Raw genomic sequence first — 22080 nt, forward strand, 5'->3', positions numbered from 1 at the left:
AGAATGTGTTTAATACTTACGTAGTTATTTTAAAATCTAGCCCTTTCAGTGTTCAGTGGGGAGCACCATTCTTCTTGTTCCTCCTTTTCCCTCCCCTCCCTTAAAAATTTGATTTAAAAAAAATAAATGATGAGACATAGGACTGGAAGAGGGAGGGAAGCATGTTTGTATATAATGTAAATACAATATTACAGCTCTGTGACGAAAGAACTGTAAAAATAATCTGTAAGAAATGATAGAATTTAGCATGCTGATTTTACAAGCTTTAGTCAGTTATCTAAGTTCTCAGTTCTCACACATGCTCAGGTCATGTGTGAGCAATGGATCAGGATATCAGATTAGGAGAGGGAGCTCACTAGTTTTGGTGGTTGCTGTCACAAGAAGGACCTGACCAGCCTGCAGGCCCTACAAAGCCAGGAGGCTTCCCTGGGCAGGCTCTGCATAAGGATGCCCTTTAGCATTAATCAAGAGGGAAAGGGAGATTTTCGGTTTTTATGGGGGGGGGGGGTTGTTTTTTTTTAATTAATGTTTTGGGGGTTTTTTTAGGTTGTTTTTTGTGGGGAAGGGAAGGAGTTAGGTGTGGTTATTTTTCTTTGGTGGTGGGGAGGGGAGTGGAGTGTGAACTGCTGCACTTCTGTAGAAAAGATGGGGTAAGAGCTTGGAGGTAACACTGTGGGAAGGGGAGGATGATCTCCTTTGGTGTTGACATAGGATGGCAAGAGTGAATGGGAGAAGTTTTCTTGTAACTGGTTGTGCAGGGGCAGGTCCAGGGGAGTGAGCTGGTGCAGTCATACCACCCCAGAGAAAAGAGCTCTGGTCTCAGCTGGCAGATGCATGTGCAGCAAGTTCACTGGCACAACTGCATCCCACTTTGCAGCATCCTGGATCTGCTACTGTGGCTGTGAGTGGCACTTGTGAAGAGGCATGGTTGGGACTGGTGAAAGGGTTTGCTTGTATGTGTTTTTTTGAGCAGAGAGGTAGTAGTTGGGGTTGGCTGGAGTTCTCTGGTATCTTCTCTCTGAGTGGTTTGTTTATTGTAAGCCACTCTGAGCCTTTTGGATAGGGTGGGATATAAATAAAATATTGAAAGAATAAAATAGTTATATAGTGATATCGCATTATTGCACCCCTCACCATAAATGGGACAAAGGGAAGAGGGTGGGGATAATAAAGACTTGTGTCTGACTAATCCATGTTCTCAAGACAAACACACACAATGCAGGCATGCCTTCTGGGTGTTCCCCCTGCTTCCTGTTCAGACAAATGCTCTTATTTAGTTTGGATGGGGTTGGATAACCTGTATCGGTATAAAAGTGAGTATTTGAAGGAAGGAACAAGAGGCAGGATTTTTACACAAGATTTTGAACTTAAAATATCCTGCACTGTAGATAATTTCCTAGCAATTCAAAACAGATTTTAGCTTGTGATCTTATTACTAAAGAATGATCTCCCTTTCTCATCCAACAGGTGGGACTTGTAGTTTCATATCTTCCCATCCCTCATTGCTTGAAGGGCAGGGTAGTAGCCAGAGGGTAGATATTTTCTTCAGTGGATTATAGGTGATGGGAGAAAACGGTTTCAAACACCATTTTCTCCATTTGCTAGCTAGGCATCAGTTTTTCCTTCTGATTCCATTTTCACTATGTGATTTTTGAGCCTACACAACACTGAAAAGAGGGGAAAAAAGAGCTCTGTGGAATAAGTGATTCCCTCCCCTTCCCCCCCCCCAAGCCACAGACGGCTAGAGACACGACTCTTCTCTTTTTACTGAAGATGATAGTTTAAATCTACTTTTAATGCTTAGCTATTTAGCATGAATTAAATGAACAATCCATTTTACATTGGGGAGTAATAAACATTAAACTGAAAAACCCCAGCTTGTACTAATATTACAATTTCTGCCTTGTAGGTGGGAAAACAGGCACTGGAACAGTAAGGATTATTTTGAAATGTGGGAACAAGACTCCCCCAAGAATACTTAGGCCAAGAGACACAGCATGCAGAGATGGAAAGCCAGTTTGCTTTGAAATATTTGATCCAGATAAGGAACCCTATGCTGCGCCCTTCAAAACCCGCATTGCTGATGAACATATGCATTCATTATGGAAGACTATACAAAATGATGGTATGCAAAATTAGCTGCTGTTGCTGCTGCTACTACTATTATTTTTAAGAATAATAATGGTCCTAATTATTATATCTCAGAAGTAAGATAACTTGACTGTGCTTTCTAATCTGATATAGTTAGAGATTATTAAGTGATTACTTAATGTCTTCTATGTGTCTCCACCAGCTAGGAAAGTGCCTACACCCACCCTTGGGTCAGGACTTTGATTTTGTGTGTTGCCCCCAAGGGAATACCCTCAATACAGAAATATGAAATATACGTGTGTGGCCTTTTGCTATCCTCTTGAATAGGGTACATGGGGTAGATCAGGGATGGATGGAGTTATCCAGAGTTCTGACCTTACTGTGGAGGGTAAGTCTTTCAAGATCTCAGAATTAGGGAGTTAAAGAGATTGGTAGTGTTTTCTGAGGAGTACAAGGCACAATCTGGCTCTTGTACTTTTTAGGAGAGTGAGAGTGAGTCATAGGGTTGGAAGGGAATTTATGGGTCATCTACTCAAACCCCATTCATGAATGAAGGAATGTTACTCCTTAATGATCTCTTTCCAATGCTTATGCAGCCTCCTTTTGAAAACCTTCAATAAAGAAGAGTAGAGGCACACTGATACATTGTTACCGATATACAGAAAATTGGCTGTATTGAAAACTGGCCTGAAGTGGCCAGTAATTTGGCCGATAAATGCCAGTGTGTGCACACAGCTGCAGCGCAGCATGCAGGCAGCGAAGACCATAGCCCTGCTGTATACAGCTAGCAAGTCTGTTGTAGTGGAAGGGCATGGGGGGGACCAGATCAATGCCCCCTGCTGTGAGGGAGGAGGCAGAGGCAGGAGCTACCCAGCAGGGCAGGGTGTGGGATGGAGCCACAGCTTGTCCAGGGCATATGGGGAGGGGGAGGTGGCTCCAGCTGCTGCACACACCCTGAGGGGGTATGTGTGCTCCCCAGATCTGCATGGGGTAGGGCAGGTGGGTTGCAGCTGTGGGCTGGGGCTGGGCTCAGGAGCAGCCACACTGGGAGGGGAGCTATGGAGGGGGCTGCAACCACCCCAGATTTCTCTGTAGTCCATCCCCACCCCGAAGTGCCGCTCCCAGCACCGCCACCACCTGCCCAGTGTAGCCCTGGTTCAACCCTCTCACCTCCACCTGCACACCAGAAAGAGCTGGGGTTGTGCCAGGCAGGTGGTGGCGGTGCTTGGAGCTATGGCAAAATTTGGGGTAGCTGCAGCCTCCTCTGTAGTCTACCTCCCAGCGCCCCCACCAGGAAGAGCCAGGTACAGTCCCGGCTCCAGTCCCCCTGTCCTGCCCTGCGCAGATCCGGGGCACATACCCACCCCATCCCATGCCCTTCTGGGGTGCGTGCAGCGGTGGGATCCACCCCCTCTCCAGTGTGCCAAAGCTCTGTCCAATACCCCACCCCACCCTGGCTGGGCAGCGCTTGCCCCTCCCTTACCACAGGGAGTGTTGATCTGCCCCCCTCACACCCCTTCCCTCTCCTTCCCCTTCCACCACAGACCTACTAGCTGTATCAGGAAAATCAGATTGGTATCAGCCGATATGCCTCCTTAAATATCAGCTATCTGTATCAGCCCCCAAAATCTCTATTGGTGCACCCCTAAAGGAGAGCCCACTTTTTTTTCTTTAAATGTCATTGTCCCTGACCACTAGGCAGACAGGAATGACAGAGGTGCTTCCAGCTTTCTGCCTCTTCCTTTTTCCTTTTTGTGGACACAAAATCTGTCCCATAAGCACCAAGGAGCAGGAAGGGGAGGGGTAGGCCATGCTCAAGCAAGCTATGCCTTTGATCCTTCTGTAGTTGGTAGAGGAACAGGGCCAGGCAGCACTGAACAATGGCTATGCTTTAGGGCCAGCAGTTGCAAGCCAAGACCTAGCATCTGTTGCTAACTGCAAAATGTGCCTGACTCCTCACTGAAAAGCTGTGCTGTCCTCTGCTGCCTGCCTAGAGATACCACAGATGGCTTGCTTCTCTCCTGGGATAATTAATGCAGTTCTAGAACAGGCACTGCTACTTAGCTGCTCTTTTCTCCTCTTTCCCATGTAGTTCTATAAAGGGGAGGGTGTAAGGCCATTTCCCCCCCCTCTTTGGGTAGATATAAACATTATATATATGTAAATATAAAATAAATTACACACACAAACACACTCTACTGGTAAATCAAAAGAGCAAGAAACAGAATCCATAACAATAAAGAGGTATTGTCAGAGATGAGCTGTCAAAAGAGCAGGTGCTAGATGAATTGATACACTAGTCACAAGTATAAAAAAAACCAAAAACCAAACAAGTCTCCAGAAACAGAAGGTAGTAGTTTTAAGTACAGCTATTACTAAAAACATAATAATATATAATATAATTTATGTTATACTAAGTAATAATATGACTGTAGAATAAAACTATATAATTTATAGTTTGTGTTAAAAACATACAATAAGATTACACATTCTGTTCAATTTTAGCTCATTATTTGTGTGAATAACTCTAACACAGTTCTCCTTGGGAATATAAAAACAAGCTGAGACTCAGAGAGAAGCCAAATTCTTTTTATTAGACCAAAAATTTAAGATTTTCTGGTAGTGGTTGTATCCATTTTCCTCTTACTGCTTTAAAGAATAAAGAAGACCAAATATAATGGTTTCAAGTATCTATCTTTCCTGTCACAAGAGTATATTCTATCTGAATCCGGAGTCCCACAACATGTACCCATAACAACTGTAGATTTCATTTAAATGAATTGCAGTTTAGAAGTGGAAGGTATACATTCAAAATTTCTAAAATAATTTAAACATAAAATGATTGAGTTGATAACAAATATACAGCATCTCAGTAAAAGCAGCTCTTGCTCTTGAGTTTTAGGACTGGAAGGTAGACGTGTTGTCTTAGAATTGGTCAAAACAAACGAAGACCAAGCATCCACCCCCCACAGATGCTTTTCTCTCTTAAGCTCGATTAAGGTTCATGTAGATGAGCAGACATTTGTTTCCCCAGGGAGAAGTAGCAGCAGCACACCTTGTGCCTCTGTTACTTGTCCCTGGGGAACACCCATGCCACATATGCTTTGGCATACAGCAGGTTACCCCAAGTGCAGTAGAGGCTGGGGCTAGCAACTGTGCTGGCCCCAGTAGCCTTACCTGGGGTTGTTGGGTCCTCCCAGGGCTGCAGCCATGGCAGGAAACCTGGTCAGCAGCCAGAGTGTGGCCAACAATTAGGTTCTAGATGTGACAAGTTATAACGAATTTATAAATTTTCCATGTCTAGAATCTAATTATTGGGATCATCTTAAATTCAGTGTCATCTTGGATTCAGGTAAATCTGGTAAATCTCAACTGTGTATGCAATGTTACGACTCAGGAAAAGCACCTTAGATTCATTGTAGATAACTTTCTAAAGATATCAGCTCAATGTACAGCCAATCAGAATGTAGTGGAATTGGAAAAGGGTCCACAGAAAGGCAGCTAAGGCAGTAGCTGCCATGCTGGAGAGACTAAAAAGACTAGGACTCTTCAGTCTGGGAAAGGGAAAAGTTGAGTGAATACATAATAGCTATCTAGAAAATCATGAACAACGCAGATAAAATACATATGGAACTGTCATTCAACAAGTCTCATAATACAAGAACTAGGGGACCACACTGAAATTTTCAGGAGGCATGTTTAAAACAAGCATATCTACTTGTCCTCTTACTTCATTTTGAAGTAATTCCCTGCTTTATCAAGCATTTTTGGGTAAGAGTGGAAGGGTTGTAAATGTGGCTAGCAAGGCCCTGATCTTTGACTGGGACCACAGGGGAAAAAAAAAAAAACAATCTGCAAAAGGCTATTTGAGGTGAAGTGACAACATCTGCACCAAGAATGCACATTTTAAATCTGCACGGGCAAATTATTCAGGTTAATCAAGAAGTGGGGAACATGACAGAACTGTACCAAGTCAGAAAAGTTAAGTTGGACACTTCTCATTATTGCTGTACTGCATATGAAAGGGATATTAAATGAAATGGAAAAGTAACAAACATAAAAATGCCAGAGGAAATGTTTTTACAATATAATGCTCATCAATGAAACACAGTAAAACAAGATATTAACAGTCGAGGAACAATGGTCATAAGTTGATGGAGAATAGGTTTAGGTTGGAGATCAGAAGGCAATATTTTACAGTTAGGGTGGCCAAAATCTGGAACCAACTTCCCAAGGAAGTGGTCCTCGCCCCTACCTTGGGCATATTCAAGAGAAGGTTGGATGATCACCTGTCTGGGGTCTTGTGAACCCAGCATTCATTCCTGCCTGTGGCAGGGGCTCAGGCTAGATGATCTGTTCAGGTCCCTCCTGACCCTAGCTACTATGAAATGGTCAAGAATTGAACAGACTCAGAAGTGATAGGAAACTAATAGGATTAATGACAGCACATTAGGTAATCCAAAAAATATTTGTGAAAGGATAAAGCAAGAATATTTAGAAGGAATGTAAGTTTTCGTATATCAGAGCAAAAAAAACCCAGTAAGTAAGGGAGACGCTTCTCCAGTGACCGTCTTGTACATAGTTATTCACAACCAGTATTTTGTATGTTGTTTTGAATTATCTGTTTTAAAGCCTCAGCAAAAAAACACGATACTGGACTTCGTGAACTGTTCGCTTGAGTGGATATGGCAGTTTTTATGCTAAAGAACTGAGAATGGATTCATTAACATTTCTCTCACTAAATACAACAAAGTCCAGCTATTTAATTATCAGACACTTAACCTGGCATTTTGGTGAAAACAAATTATATAATTTAAATGAATAAAACTGAAACAAATCAGTCTTTCAAACCCGGATCTTCAGAGACGACTTTTCATTTCCAATTGTAGTAGATTAACCAAGTACAGATAAATGGCAGGAGGAGGAGGGAGTATGTCCCCCAAAATAGTTTATTTGCTGTAGGGTAGTGCAGTATAAACATAACTGAGTCAACTTTAAGCTACCTGTCTCAGGTACCTGTAGTAGCATGGAGCTGAGTTCGTACAGAAACTGCAGGGATGCTGACAAAATTTTACAGTGTACATCTGTACAGAAAATTTGCTTTCTTATAGAGTAACAGAAGATAATAGGTCTGAGTAGCTGTACCCTCATTTCCATATAGATTTTCACAGATTTCATTTAATACACCAATGGCTTCTCTAGGACTTGGTTAATATTGCCCATCAATATAACTTTGTATAACGGAATTGGTTTGTTTTCATTTTTGCAGATAAATCTATATGTCTGCAACCGAAAAAAAATGCTCAGGTTGGAAGTTATAAACTTCCTCTTGTAATACGTGATAATGGAGGAAAGGAACAATGCACTGATGTTACAATTGACCTCTGTGATTGTACTAGTGAAGGGTACTGTAAAGATATCCCAGAGCCACGTCTCCCCACTGCACAAGACAAATTCTCTCTTGGAGTAGGGGCCATCCTTACCATGATCTTAGGATCACTGTTACTGCTGTGTAAGTATATTTGAATATCCTATATAAGATGCAAAATACTCTGTCTCAAAGTTAGATTCAAGGCTCTGTGATAGAATTCTGTTAAACACTTATTCTATTCACGTTCTTGTGTAGCCATCAATAGTGCAGTTTCTGTGCATCTTCCATTAAAAAAAAAAAAAGATCTGTGCATCATCTACAACTGCATTAAGATATATCATATATGATTTCTGTAAGCAGGGTTATATGTTTGCATTAGTAAAGAGGAAGTCAAAGAGGCATGCCTTGCACTTGAAGTAAGAAGGTATGGTTTTTAGTGGCTATTAGGTCCTGTGGTTGTTCATTTCAAAGCAATATCTGGAAGAGGTCAGTCTTCTGCACTGGGGAGTTTAAGTGCATTCCCTTGATTCCCCAACACTTTCATGAGGTGGTATGACTGTTGTGACGATGTCTAGCAACATGAAAATGGATCTGACCTCTGCTCATCATCATCAGTGCCACTAATGCTGTTTCTGAAATGAAATGAAATCATGCGATGCATATAAGAAGTGCAAAAATCTAGAACTTTTGGTTCCAAAATGATACCTTTTATTAGACCAACTGAGAAATGGCAAAACGAAAAAATATTTTTCTGCAAGCTTTCAGGCTCGTACACCCTTCATTCCCTCACAGCCCCAAATGACTGTTTTTTAACAAGAAGAAAAATCAAGTTATTTTACGGAAGTAGTAGTTTATTCACATAATGCACTGATAACTTGCATTCATTTTAAAATATATGCTTTTTGAAATAGGTGTGTTGTTTACAAGTATGAAATAAATGGCTCATGCTAGTCTCACTTAACCTTTTACTTCTTCCAATGTAAAAATAAACCAAAATAAAATATTAGTACATTGTACAGTACCTCTATTCCTCTTAGAAGCAAACACAAAATCCAGTATATTGTTTTAACAGAGATTTTTAAACATCTATTTCCTTTCTTCAGTAATATTGATAACGCTTTGTGGCTGTTGGGGAACTGCAGCAGTAGGCAGAGAAGTGACTGATGACTGTGCTAATCACAACTTAATTATATCAAACACAGAAGCACCTGGAGAAGTAGTGATGGTGAGTTTTCTTTTTATGTACTTAAATGTAGAAATCTGTTCATTTGAAAACAGTTTTCATTTTCAGTGTTTATGAGCTGTGGTGCCACTTATTCCCAGTGTAAAAGTTTGGGCATCCTTTAGGCCAGTGGTTCTCAGCCTTTTTTGTACCAGGACCCATTTGTAAACATTGATGGCCAGTCCCAACCCACAGTCCCCTAGCTTTGTCAGTGCACTTAACTCCCCACCCAAAGCCCCCGGGTGCCCTGGGCATTGGTGGTGCCTCTCACTCCAACTCACCCCCACCTCCCAGCCCTGCCAGCGGGGACTCCCAGCTCCCCCTGTCTTTCTCAAGTCAGAGCGAAGTGGCTACAGTGGCTCTGGCTCATGTGAGCAGCAGCAGAGCAAGTCGGGCCCTGGCATGGGCAGGAGGAAGGGAGGCTTGAATCACTCTCCCTTTCCCCCCGCCCTGATCTTGGGCTCCTGTACTGAGTCAGGCAGCCTGGGCACAGCCCCACCTGTCCCTGGAGCAGCGTGTCTCAACTGCATCATCCCACCCCTGGCCCAGTCAGGCAGCTCCCCACAACCCCTCCTTTTTTCCCCACTGAAGGGGCAGGCACCTTCTCCCCTGCTCTGATGCAGCTTCAATGCCTAGCCACCTTCCCCCAGTGCTAGAAGCGCCCCCCCCCACCCCCCACCTCCCCCCACACACACACCCCGGACAGTTCCTAATCCCTGGCCCTCCAACCCTCACTCCCCATAGACTTACCTGCATCCACCTGCTTGGGCTGCTTCCATGACACTGCCTGGATTCTTGTGACCCACAGGTTGAGAAACACTATTTTCAGTTGCCTATAATTTTGTCACAAATTAACTGTTTAGGCTGAATTTCTTATGCCTCTTAATGACTGAGGGGAAGAAGGTAGAGAGAGTGAGGTATATGGGGAAAACCATTCCAGCTAAAATGGTCAGGCCTATCCATGTACATTAGGAGAAAATATAGTGTCTTATGCATGTAAAACAAACAAACAAAATTAGTTTTGTTCAGAAGTTTAGTACTAATATGTTTTTAGGCAGGTTTGTCTAGACATAAGGGATGAAACTTCTCCCATCCCTGGAAAATTCATCCAAAGGTGGTTGTCACATTAAGCATGTGTGAATTGATATGTTTAGTAGATACTTATCTATCTAGGCCAGAGGTTCCCAACCACCAGGCTGCGGCCCAGTATCAGGCCGTGAAGGGCTGGCTGCTGGGTAGTGGCACAAACCCCTCCTCGGACCCATGTCTGTCTGCCTGGGTGAGTGGCTTCTGCCACCAGCAGACATGTGCAGGGTTAAAGGTGGGGGGTGGGGCAGCTGGTTCCATGTGCCCTTTTCCACTGCAGTGCTTGTCTGCAGGGGGAAAAAAAAAGGTTGGGAACCACTGCTGTAGGCTAGTGTAGGCTTAGACCAGGATTTTCCTTGTATTTGCTTTTGATATACACAATTGACTTGTTTTAAGAAATATTTTCTTAAACAAAAAAATTACATTACATATGCATTACAGGAATTATTTAGGTTGCAAAGTCAAGTGACTTGAAAGGTGGGAAATGCCAGACTTACATTTCCTTGTTTAATCTTAGTGAACCTTTCCGTGAAAGTGAATTGCTCTCGCTCTCTCTAACTGACCAAATATTGTCAAATAATGGTAAAATATTTTAAACATGAATGTATTAGGATTGTAATCTTCAGTAGGTTAAATATGCATGCCAATTACAGAAAAAACCCTTAAATGTTATTTTGAAAAAATGAAATTAAACTCTAAAAACAAAAAAGGTAATGAATTTTTATAACTATCAACGTTAGATAAATTCAAATGTGCATGATGTTCAAGATGAAACAGTTCTTCATTTCCTAAGCTTTTATCCTGAAATCCTACAGTCAGCCTGAACAGTTACAAAAACCCCCACACAAACACACACAAAACCTCTAAGAAACAGCCAACTCTTCAAACATGTTTCTATTTGCATTTGGAGAGGCCTGCAATCACAGCAGATGACTAGTAAGAGAAGCTTTACTATGGTGCTGGTTTGGTCAGGGTTTGAATGACACTGACTCTTGAGGGGGTCTGCAGAAAAAATTGGGTTGCCCATCATGATGCCCTAATAAATTCCCTAGAACAGTGGTCTCCAACCTTTTTAAAGGAGGAGATCACCTTTGGCATTTAAAAGCAACCCAAGATATACCATGCACTGCCACCACCCTGCCCAGCAGGTAAGTCTGGGGAGGGAAGGAGTGGGGGGCAGACTGAGGCAGAGGGAGAAAAAATTATTTGGGGATATGCCTCCCCAGCAGATAAGTGCCACCTGGCTGGGGCCCCACTCAACTTACCCTGTTCCTGCCTCTGTGCTACTGTCCCTCACCGCAGGGGCCTCAACCTATCCTCTGCCCCTCCCCTCCCCCACAGACTGACCTGCTGGGCTGGGGCACACGTGTGCATGTATGCAGGCACTCAGCCCCCCACCCCAGCCTCAGATAGACTTCAAGAGGCGCTCAAATCTTGCGGGGGATCGAGATCCACTGGTTGGTGACCCCTGCGCTAGAATGAAGTGAAGGAGCAATAAAAAAAAAGCAGGCACAGCAAGGATTAGAAACAGTGTACAGGGGTATGAAATAGGGAAAAGATAAATTGTTTTTAATCTTTGCTGTGCCTGTTTTTTCCTCAGGCCTGAAAAAAGTACCTTGCATTCAAAAGCTTGTCTAAGTTATCCCAGCCACGCAGGTGGTCCAATAAAGGATACCATCCACAAATATCTTTGGTTCTCACATATTTCCAGGGCCATTGTTGCTACATCACCTGAACACTGATTTCCACCCAGATTGCTGTGGCACAGTAAGATGCTTTGAAACCCTTTCAAGGGTGCTGCAGGGTGCCACTCAACATTAGCACTGTTAGGTGTGCAAACATGATTCATAAGATAAGCCCAGAGGGCACATCCAGACGACTGCCCATGTGCTTCCTGCAATGTTTCAAAGCCCTTTGAGATGCTGCAAGAGGCACATGTGGGAAGAAAACAACATTCCCTGTGCTGCAGATTTGCAGCATGGGGTTAAAATTAGACCCGTGGATTTCCAGGGTCAAAAAAATACTCCAGGGGAAAAAAGCAGAGCAGGGTGGAACATCTCTATGGTTGGCATTCGCCCCGGTGCTGTAGCACACTGACTGCACATGCAGGGAGCTGGGCCTGGGCCCAATGCCAGTAAGTCGGGGGGGGGGGGGGGCTGGCGTAGGGGGGAGGGGACCAGGGAGGACCCTGCCGGCCTCATTTCACACCCACTCCCCCAGCCCTGCCCAATGGCTGCCTCGCCTGGCCCCATCCCCCACCAGCATCCTGGCAATTAAATAAAAGCTCCACACACACCAGCAGTAGCAGCTGCTGTCAGGGTCACTGGAGCCTTGTGACAGAGCCCCCGCACACAGCACAGGGCAGCGGAGACTGGCCCTGGCTGCCTGGCACCTGTAAGGCTGCTGCCCCATTGCAGGGGTTGGCAGGGTGCCACCATCAGGCAACTGGGGCCGCTGAGGCTGAACAGTGCCAGGCCCCGGGTGACAGCTGCAGTGGCCCCAGCTGCTTGGCAGTGCATGGAGCTGTGTGGTGCCCTGCCAACCTATGCTGTCTCCTCATGAAGGGTCAGTGGCAATATGGGTGCCAGGCAGCCAGGGATAGTCTCCGCTACCCCCTGCTGCCTCATGCTGTGCGGGGGGGAACGACACGGACTCTGCCATGAGGCCCCAGTGACCCCAATGGCAGCTGCTACTGCTGGCGAGTGCAGGGTTTTTAGTTTTTTGTTTTCAAATGCCAGGAGGCTGGGGCCAGGTGTAGCAACCATTGAGGGTCTGAGGGTGTAAGTCGAGTCGGGGGGAGGCAGGGCAGCCATTGAGGGGCTGCAGGAGCCAATGGGGGATGGGGCTGGGTGGGCAGCAATCTGGGGGGGCTGGGGGAAGAAGCAGGGGTGGGGCACGTGGGCCCTGCAGGGCGGGTGGTAGCCCTTGCAAGGGCCATATGGCCCCTGTTGGGGGGGCTGTAGCCCCAGTGGGGGATGCAGTCCATGAGCTATGGGTGGGGGGGGGGAGGGCTGCACTCTGCTGGGGGCAGGGGACCTACACCTCCTGAGCAGCCCCCCCAGTCTCCCCACAATCCACCTACACCTCCCCACATCCCCCCAGCACACTCCTTGTGTGCCCAGCTGCCAAACGAGATGACCGGCTGGCAGGAGCTGTGGCTGCAGGGAGTAGTTGTTCCCACATCCTAGTTAGTGAAGGGGTCAGGAGGAGCTCTCACTGCTCTATGGTGAGAAAACCAAAGGCAAACAGCAAAACATATAGGTATTTAGAATTCAATGTACTATGATGATAGAGACTCTGGTAGACTTCCAAATTACTTTAACACTAGATACATCAATAAAACATTGCCCAACTGATCTCCTGTCTGCCTGTGTCTCCCTCTCTCTCTAGTGGTTTTTTGTTTTAATTGTGGAGGAACATGAATGTCAGGCTATTTTACAGAGTGACTTTGGGATTTTTTTTTTTTTTTTTTTTTAATCAGGGATTTTTCAGTTTTCAAATAGGGAACACCAGAATTCCTGCTAGGGAGGCCAGTGGCAGGACCCAAGCAGAGGAGCCTGCTCAGAGCTGGCACCTTGGACCCAGTTGGAGGTGGCTGACCTCCTTGCCAATTGGGGCCAGGAGGACATACTTTCACAGTTCAAAGCAGGCCAGCACACTGGGAACATCTGGGCGATAGCTGCCCAGATGGCCAGGCAGAGGCGCACTCTTATCACTGAACACCTAAATGATTTTTCACTTACCTCAGTGATCAAAGAAAGAGATCCTCTTAACAATATAAATTTAAGGCGTTGACTATTTTTTCCATTTATGCATAAATGTTTCTGAAAAGGCTGATCAAGTGAGGGAATGTATACAACACAGAACTGAAACTTTTACTCTAAGTGCAGTTGTTTTATTCTTTTGAAATGGTACACCCAAAAATAAAAGGTGATAATGAAAAAGAAATAATGCAACTATCTGTGAAAAATGTGCACCTGAAATACATTGGTAGATTTCTTCCCCCCCTATTATCTTTGCTTCTAGGACCCAAATATAATTCCTTTACAAGCTACAACAGTAAATACTTGTGAGCAAGTGGCTGGCCTGGGCACAATTGGACAAGGAATGGAGCAACACAATTTTGGAGGACATCAGACCATAGAATCGGTCAAAGGAGTAAGCCATCAGACCTTTGGAACAATAAAGGGAGGAGGGCAAAATATGGATTCAGGCAGATACTCCTACTCAGAATGGCACAATTTTACACATCCTCGTCTAGGTGAAGTAAGTATTTTGGTACTTTTTCCTCCCACTGTCTACATTATACCTAGTATAAAAATATTTTCAAAACATGAATAATGTATTAAACTAGAGAGGGCTTCCCCCACCTTTACTGTAGTTAACGCGCACTCTGATTTAGAATGCTATTGTTTTAGGGGGAAACCATCTTTTCTTCAGTTGTTTTGTATAATTAGAGAGTTTTCATGACTTTTTGTTTAGCTGTTGAGTAGTACTAATGTTGATCATTTAGACTGACAGTTTTATGTAAATTTTTGTGGCTGTGTGGGAGCATCTACACGTCGCTCTATAGCAACATTATTATTGTGCTGTGTTTTAGTACTTTCTTTTGGAAATCCTGAAGTGTGGTGCAGTAATTGCCTGTACTGTGCCGTGCATGTGGTGCATGGTTAGTTTTTGCTGCTACTTTGCCGTAGTGACATGCTAAAAACAGAGGAGTGCGCCACTATGGCGAAGTAGCTGCCGATCACATGTAGACTTATGCAATCGCTACAGCAACTTCGGGCGATGTGTAGATGCACCCTGTCTCTCTTTGTTTAGTTCTGATCTAACTGCTTCTATTCTACTATTGGATATTAATGCTATTTATAGCTTGTATATGGTTATACAGCCTTAAAAAGAACACACACAAGTCATTGGCAATTAGACACTGTCACTTGTAAGTCAAGCTTTTAACTTCAATTTCAAATGAATTTTAAATTAACAGGTTATTTAAACAAGTTCTTCATTCTTATTACATATGTGATTAGTAGAAATTATTTCTGTGTTAATTACTTATATTTTATAGTATGAATGATATAGACCAATCATGTGCATTTTTTGTATGTAGGAATCCATTAGAGGACACACTCTGATTAAAAATTAATCAATGAAAGGTAAATCAAAGAAATTATTTTTATGTTATATGTTTAGGATAACAGTTTAAGAGAACTAATTAGATGGGTTTGTTTCTTCCTATGCAGAAAGTGCATCTGTGCAGACAGGATGAAGAGCTTAAGCATTCAGAAGACTATGTCCTTCCATATAACTATGAAGGAAGGGGATCACTGGCTGGTTCTGTAGGCTGCTGCAGTGATCGGCAGGAAGAGGAAGCTCTTGACTTTTTAGATCAGCTGGAACCCAAGTTTAGGACATTAGCAGAAACATGTATAAGGAGATAAGTGCATTTATCACAGTGCTGAAAACTGCAAATAAATGGATGTTTTACTTTGCCAATGCTAGTTGATTTTGAACTTAAATGCAGCAGATTCTACTTTTTTTTTTTCTTTGTGAGGGGAGTGGTTTATCAAAAGGCATTAAGGGTTTTTACAAGAACATAAATCCTGCATAATTTGCCATAGTTTATAGATATTGATCTATATTTGTTGTATCCAAGATAAAAGTTTTAAAGCACATTGTTCTGTATGACTACTTTAATACCGCAATATGGGTTTCTATTTTCTGTTCTTTATTTGTCTGTATAGCTTTAAGTATTCATAAAAATTTCTTTTATTTAGCTTTGGGGATGGAAAGCTTTATTTTATTCAACTTTTTCCCCTTTACTTTTATTAAAAATAAAACAAAAAAAAATATCCCCAGAGTTTACTGGGATATATCAGAATACTTTACCCCAGTGTCTGACTTAGATAATCTGGGATCCAAAATATTAATTTTTCAGGAGTAAAATTTCAGAAGATACTAGGTTACTTTATTAGAGGAAACTTTATATGTTAGTTGGAAAACAGAAGGAAAAAAAAGTATTGTATATATGTAACATAATATTTAAAATTTTATTGACATTCTTCTGGACTAGTAGCTACTACTAGCCTTGCTATCATGAAGAATGTAGGTTATAAGCATTATATTTAAGTACAGCAAAAGCTGTGTTATCCGGCACTTTATCAACTGGAAAGCTTCACTAACTGGCATCTGAGGGATGTGGTTTTGCCACCGCAAGCCCAGTTCTTTTCCTTCACTTCTTCAGCCCCCCTCCCTGTCCCCTGGCACACTGACACCAGGGAGTGCACCAGACGGTGCATATTTGATTAACTGGCATCCCCCATTCCCGGGGATGCCGGATAACAGAGCTTTTGCTGTACATCTCTTTCTCTCTTTTTCTTTTCTTTTTTTTCTTTTTTCTTTTTTTAGAAGTAGTAAGCTTGTAGATCAAGATTTCAGAATACAAGAGATTGGCTCATGCTTTCACAAGATAACTACTGGACTGCAAAACCCTACGGACAATTTCTTGCTTATTTTAGATTAAATTTTTATGTTAGTTGTTTGCTAGCTTCAGCATATCATCATAAAATGCATGTAATTGGAAAGAAAATGGATCCCATAAGGTTATTTTTAATCAGTCATTTTGCTTAATCATTAAGGCTGCTTACAGACGTAAAAAAATCCCCTCAAACCAAGAGCTTTACTTTAAGCTCTGTGTGTCCCAGCACCAAGCCCAGTACATGCTCAGAAGAGGCATTGCATTAGTTGGACTCTGTTCACCCAGTGTCTTCAGTGGGGCTTTAGTGGGACTTTTATCTAATAGGCGATTGATGCAGCTTTAAATAAAAATGCCAAAATGCCTTATTGAAGCTCCTGATCTATACAGATGCTTTGGAACTGAGTCAAAGTAATGCACCATTTCTTCCAGAAAAGCAGGTCCTCCCTTCCCCCCCTAGTCTATCAGTGCCCTAAGTTTTTGTTTTGTTTTTCTCAGAGTCAAATTCACCGAAACATAGCACAAGTTTACTGGAGATAACACTGATTTTTTTTTTTTATAGGAAAATATCAAAGGATGATGCCTGTAATTACTATGAGTAGGAAATATCCTATTTTAGGAACTAATATGGAGTTGTTTGCTGTATACACAAAAGAACATATGTAGATGGGTTCCTAATGAAAATGATATAAATATAAAAATATTTGCCCTGGTGTAATTAATATTAATTTATTAAATAATTAAAAGCAGGAAGTCTTGTGGGTGATATCTTTTACTGGATCAACTGCCTGGTTGGGACAGACATTAATTATACACAGCATATTAAGTTACAGTAACAACCACTAGGTCACAGCAAGATATAAACCACCAAATCCTGAATTCAGTAAGTTTTTATTACTTACCCAGGATATTCAGTGTTATTTCTTTTCTCAGGTGCTTCCAGGATTCCTTTGTGCCTTAAAAAGTTCCTTTGCTGTTATGAAAAAGAGATAACTTTGTGCAATTTAGTTTTAATGTTTCTTTTCAGCAGTGTTGCTCTGTAAGCATGCTTCAGGATTTTTTTTAAATGTACGATTAATAAATTCTTTAAAACAAGCTCTTGATGATAATAAAGTGTCACTTTGCTCTGAACCCATGTGAAGAACCATCACTGATTTGAGAATAACAATGACTGCAGGCACCAGACTCTAACCATCAGGGTAACTTTTACCAGTTTAGTAAAGCAGTTAAACAGTATCTGGAGCAGATGGACCAGCACCTCTTCCGCTAATTGCAGAAGATACTATTACAACAGTTCACCACTTGATTGAAAGGGCCTGTGTCAACAACTACACAGCTGTGAATAGGATAAAATTCACAAGATCCAAATATATGTAATCTGTACATCAGCATTCTTTTAGTATATAGTCACTCCTGATTTTGAGGGCTAATTTTACCATGGAGTGAAGTGGCTTACATAAATGTAGAGCTGTGACCCTGTATCTGTTCCACCAGTGTAAATGTATTGTTTGTCTGTACCCAGTGATTTCAATGCATAGATACAAGTCAGTGCAAAACATTTATTGTCTAAAGAGTTAGCTAGAAAGCTACTTATCAAAGTAGCTTTTTCTTTTTCTCATACTATTAGTAGACATGAGAATATTCACGATAAGGTTTAGTTGCAATTAATAGCCTTCATAAATACAAATGCTAAATGTATATTTATATGTAAATAAATGTATATTCCATCCAGGAAGAGCACACACCAACTGCTGAAACTTCCTTAACCTGACGAAGGGTTTTTGAACCTGAAAGCTTGCTTAATAACTATTTTCCAACTATTTGGGTTGGTTTAATAAAATATATCAGATTCACCCAAGGAACCTTGTCTGCAAATATATATTAAGTAATTTATACAATCTTTTAGACTGGGGAGGTGAATTTACCCTGAGTAGTCTCTACTGCCAACAAGAAAAGCAAGATCAAGGTATTATGAACTAATTTTGTAACAGTAATAGTAAATTTAAGCAATGCTGTGAACAACCACTCCTTGTCATTTGCATCCTTGAGTCTTTGTACACTAGAGATTAGTTGCTGAACCCTGTAAACTGGGATAGTTCCACTGACTTAAATGGAGTGTGCTGATTTTTACACCAAAGATCTGGCCCTGATGTTCTAACTAGCTTCCTTTTTGTTCTTATGAAGTATGTTCAATTTTAGCAGTGGGTACTTTAAGATTACTCACTTTTTTTCCCTGGGGGTCTTATTTTTAGTAATAAATTTTAAAAAATTCTGTGGCTCATAAATGTCCTGGATATTTTATATACACTCTTTATAATTACTACAGAAGCACCAAAATCCCTCTGGAACTATATGGTTTCACTAGTAAAAACAAAATAAACACCAGAGCAACACTTTACAAACTAAACTAAATCAAATTTGCCCATGCTTCATATACTTGGAAATTGGTACAGGAAGTGTTTGAACTTCAAAAACTGCAGGATAATAATTAATTCGAAACAGACCACTTTACATTGACATTAAAATAACAGTAAAACATGTTTCTATTCTTTTAGTTTTTGTGAAGCTTGGCTCTTCTAAGCCTAAATTTGGGGCCATGTGTATCTCAGAATTAATCTGTAAATCTTATGACCTTTTCCTGCACAGCCAACATAAGGGAAAATATAATATAATATATTTGCTAATTCTGAGAATTTGAGAAAATTGTATAAAGCAAACAAAATAGTGTTTCAAAATGTGTTCTTACTGATTATTATTGGTCTTGGATAAACTTGAAATAGATTTGTTCTTTTCAGCTGAGCAGTTTCAAAAGCTGTTCAGTTGTTAAAATATTACCTTGTTTAACATCATGTTTTGATTGTATTTTGTAACGGTAAATAATAAAGTGGATTTTTGCAAAATAAGAGAGACCTACTGCAAAAATGGTTCACTTCTTGTATACTAGAATAAGATGCATGGCTAATTAATTAAAATGTATCCTGATGCAAGCTGGCCAGGAAGATGACCTTATCTATGGGGACTGCTAATTTTAAAACCATTTATATTTTGGAAACCACATGCATGCTATGCTACTACTTAACAAAGAGGTGTCAAACAAGTCATTACTTTTTAAAATAGAACCCTTCACTGAGGCCAGTGGAAAGTTCTAATTGACAACCATTGGCATAGTATGTTCCACTGTGCCATGAAACTAAATAGTTGCTTATGTGTGCTCAAGGTATAGTATATTATGCTTTACGCACATTTAAAAAAAAATCAACAAGTGTACAAGTGCAATATGTTACTATACCCACGTGAAATCACTGACAGATTTTGTTACTAGCCATCATATTTGAAAGAATTAGTATAATGCCAATGTTAAGACATCTGTCCAAATAGCTGAACTTATTCTAAAAAGAGGAGGTTGGACACAGATTTTATCAGAATATTGAGTTTAAAAGAGTTGCAAGAGCTATAGAATGTCAACTTTGCATAGCTTCTCTGGCATCAGAAGTGAAAGGCAGCATGGATAGGGGATGACCCTATTTCTCCTACAGCCCATCCTCTCAGATGTGACAAATTCCTGCATATAAGACGCATCAGAAATTGGTTAAAAAACTCTTCATGCCCTAAAGTGTTCTATAATATTGTATGACTAAACTATGATCCCTTGAACACTGCTACAAGAGAAATGCCTTAAGCATTCAAGCACTGTAGCGGGGGGTGCAGTACATGGGAGAGGGGTGCTTTTGGAACATAAAATGCAGATGCTAGAAAGAATGCTAGATAGCAGTGTTTGCTAGATCTTAGACATAAGCAAGCACAAACTCTTAATATCAGCACTATATTGCTAGTTTGTGTGCAACAGGGAGAATATATGAGCCCAGACCTCCCAAGCTATTCAGATATCTAACCCCAAATGATGGTCCTAAATCCAACTAAAAAAAATTAGATGAGCACATATCACTTTGTGGTTCCTACTTATAGGCACATGGTACAGTATTCCACCAGGCCTTCTAAGCCATAAACTATATTAATTGGCCTTCCCATTGGGAAAACTGTGCAGCAGGGTCCCACTCCCGCTAGCCTCAACTTCCCCTGTTTAGATACTCGGGGAAAGTGATTTTCTACTAGTATATAGCCCTGACCTGGAATATAGGCTGTCCTCAACTTACAACGTTTCAAGTTGCAACTTTTTGCACTTGCAACGCTTATAAATTGACACCCTGTTTCAACTTTCTGGCATCAGTTTCGACTTTACAACGGTTGATCTGATATGACGCCATGCCAGTGAACAAGTCTCAGTGTCACCCATCTCCCTGGAGAACATCTGTCCAAACTTCCTTGGACACTTTCTTTAAGAAAGCAGACAAGACTCCTGAGAAGAATCCAGCCAAGAACCCTTCAAAAAGTCCAGCAAAGTCACCTCAAATAAGTCCTTACAAATCAATACAATTGCTATTTACAATACAAGTACATTAATGTAGCTATATTACTCATCTATAATTGACTGAGTACAAAATTCTGCATTATTTTTAGTGAAAACAGGGTATCGGGCCTTAGTTCAGGAACCAATCCCCCATTTATAACATTGTTTCCTATGGGAAAATTGGTCCCAAGTTACGTTTCAACTTAAAACGCCATTTTCAGGAACCAATTGTGCCATAAGTCCAAGGACTGCCTGTAATTTTCATGTCTGATCACAGTATGCCAGCTCCACTAGGCAGACTTTAATTGAAGAAGGCATCAGGTTTTATTAGGAGATGATTTAAAGCCAGCCAAAGAAAAGTACTTCTGCTTCACAGACTATATGGTGCCTCCCATCAACAATAGCCTATGATACTGCTCATAATATACCAACAATTACTAAGTAGTGGTGACTGAGATGTGTTATAATTTTTACTACTTCCTGGAAAAGGAGCTATCTACACTAGATGTGTGCGCTAATGGTTGGCCAATATACTCTGACACAGTACTGTATTTACTTGACTCTTAAGTTACTTGACCGTGAATTTAAGACAACCTCCCTCCCCCAAATTAGATTCAATATATATTGAAAAATTATAAATTTGTTATAATTTTCCAGGTATAAAATCTAATTATAGGAGGCTTGTCTTAAATTCTTCCCCCTCCCACTGCTACATCAGGGAAAATAATGGGAGGGGCAGGGGGGTCAGTTAGGTAGCCATGGAGGCTGAACATGCTATGGAGGGGCTGACTGGGGCATGAGGCAGCCAGCATGCAGACCCACACTGTAGCACCCTTGTGTCCCAGCCACCCTTGGTTACCGTCTACACACGTGTTGTGGCAGAGTAAATAACTCTGCTGTAGGATAATACTTGCGTTGGCCAGTACTAACCTACTGTGGTGTTAATTAGCTTACTCCAGCCTAAGAGCACCACTTGAGTAGACCAGTGATAGTTTCTTGTGGAGCTAATTAGGAAACTGCAGTGAGTTTATTGCATAGATGCACCCAACTGTAGCTAACTGTATTTTTGCAATCTACTGACTTGTAACATGGATTAGAACACTCATTTGGCTGCAATACATTAGCAATTTTACTACTGCTGCCTATTGGTCTCCTTCCTAAGAACAAGAAAAAGACAGTAAAGGTTGCTTTGCTGAAGATATAGCAGCTGTATTTTTCACATGCTGCAGTGCACTTTCAGTCTTTTATCCTTGGGCATCTCTGTGCACCTTTACAGTCTCCTGACAGCTATGATTTTGTGGAATGTTCTGTTCTTTTTGGACACATGCTACAAAAACAAATTTATTATAGACCACACATTGGCAACCCAGAGCCCACAGGCTGGATCTGGCCTATAGAGCCATTGGATCACAAACATGGGGCTTTGG

General features: G+C 41.6%; 1 protein-coding gene across 3 annotated transcripts in view; it reads left to right on the top strand.

Moving 5' to 3' along the window:
* LOC102573852 (desmocollin-1) overlaps positions 1 to 19148 on the top strand; it is a 50658-nt gene extending 31510 nt beyond the window's left edge. For 2 of the 3 annotated variants that reach the window (XM_006258393.4, XM_014606832.3), the window contains exons 12-16: positions 1910 to 2125; positions 7361 to 7603; positions 8566 to 8687; positions 13797 to 14036; positions 15014 to 19148. In XM_006258393.4, coding sequence (XP_006258455.3) covers positions 1910 to 2125; positions 7361 to 7603; positions 8566 to 8687; positions 13797 to 14036; positions 15014 to 15211 — 1019 coding nt within the window. In that variant the 3' untranslated portion in view covers positions 15212 to 19148. Of the gene's footprint in view, positions 1 to 1909; positions 2126 to 7360; positions 7604 to 8565; positions 8688 to 13796; positions 14037 to 14880; positions 14927 to 15013 lie in introns of all 3 variants that reach the window. The other variant, XM_014606833.3, reaches the window with a different exon arrangement.
* Positions 19149 to 22080: the final 2932 nt, after the last annotated feature.

The sequence above is a fragment of the Alligator mississippiensis genome, chromosome 3 (assembly GCF_030867095.1).
Source record: "Alligator mississippiensis isolate rAllMis1 chromosome 3, rAllMis1, whole genome shotgun sequence".
NCBI classification, from domain to species: Eukaryota; Metazoa; Chordata; order Crocodylia; family Alligatoridae; genus Alligator; species Alligator mississippiensis.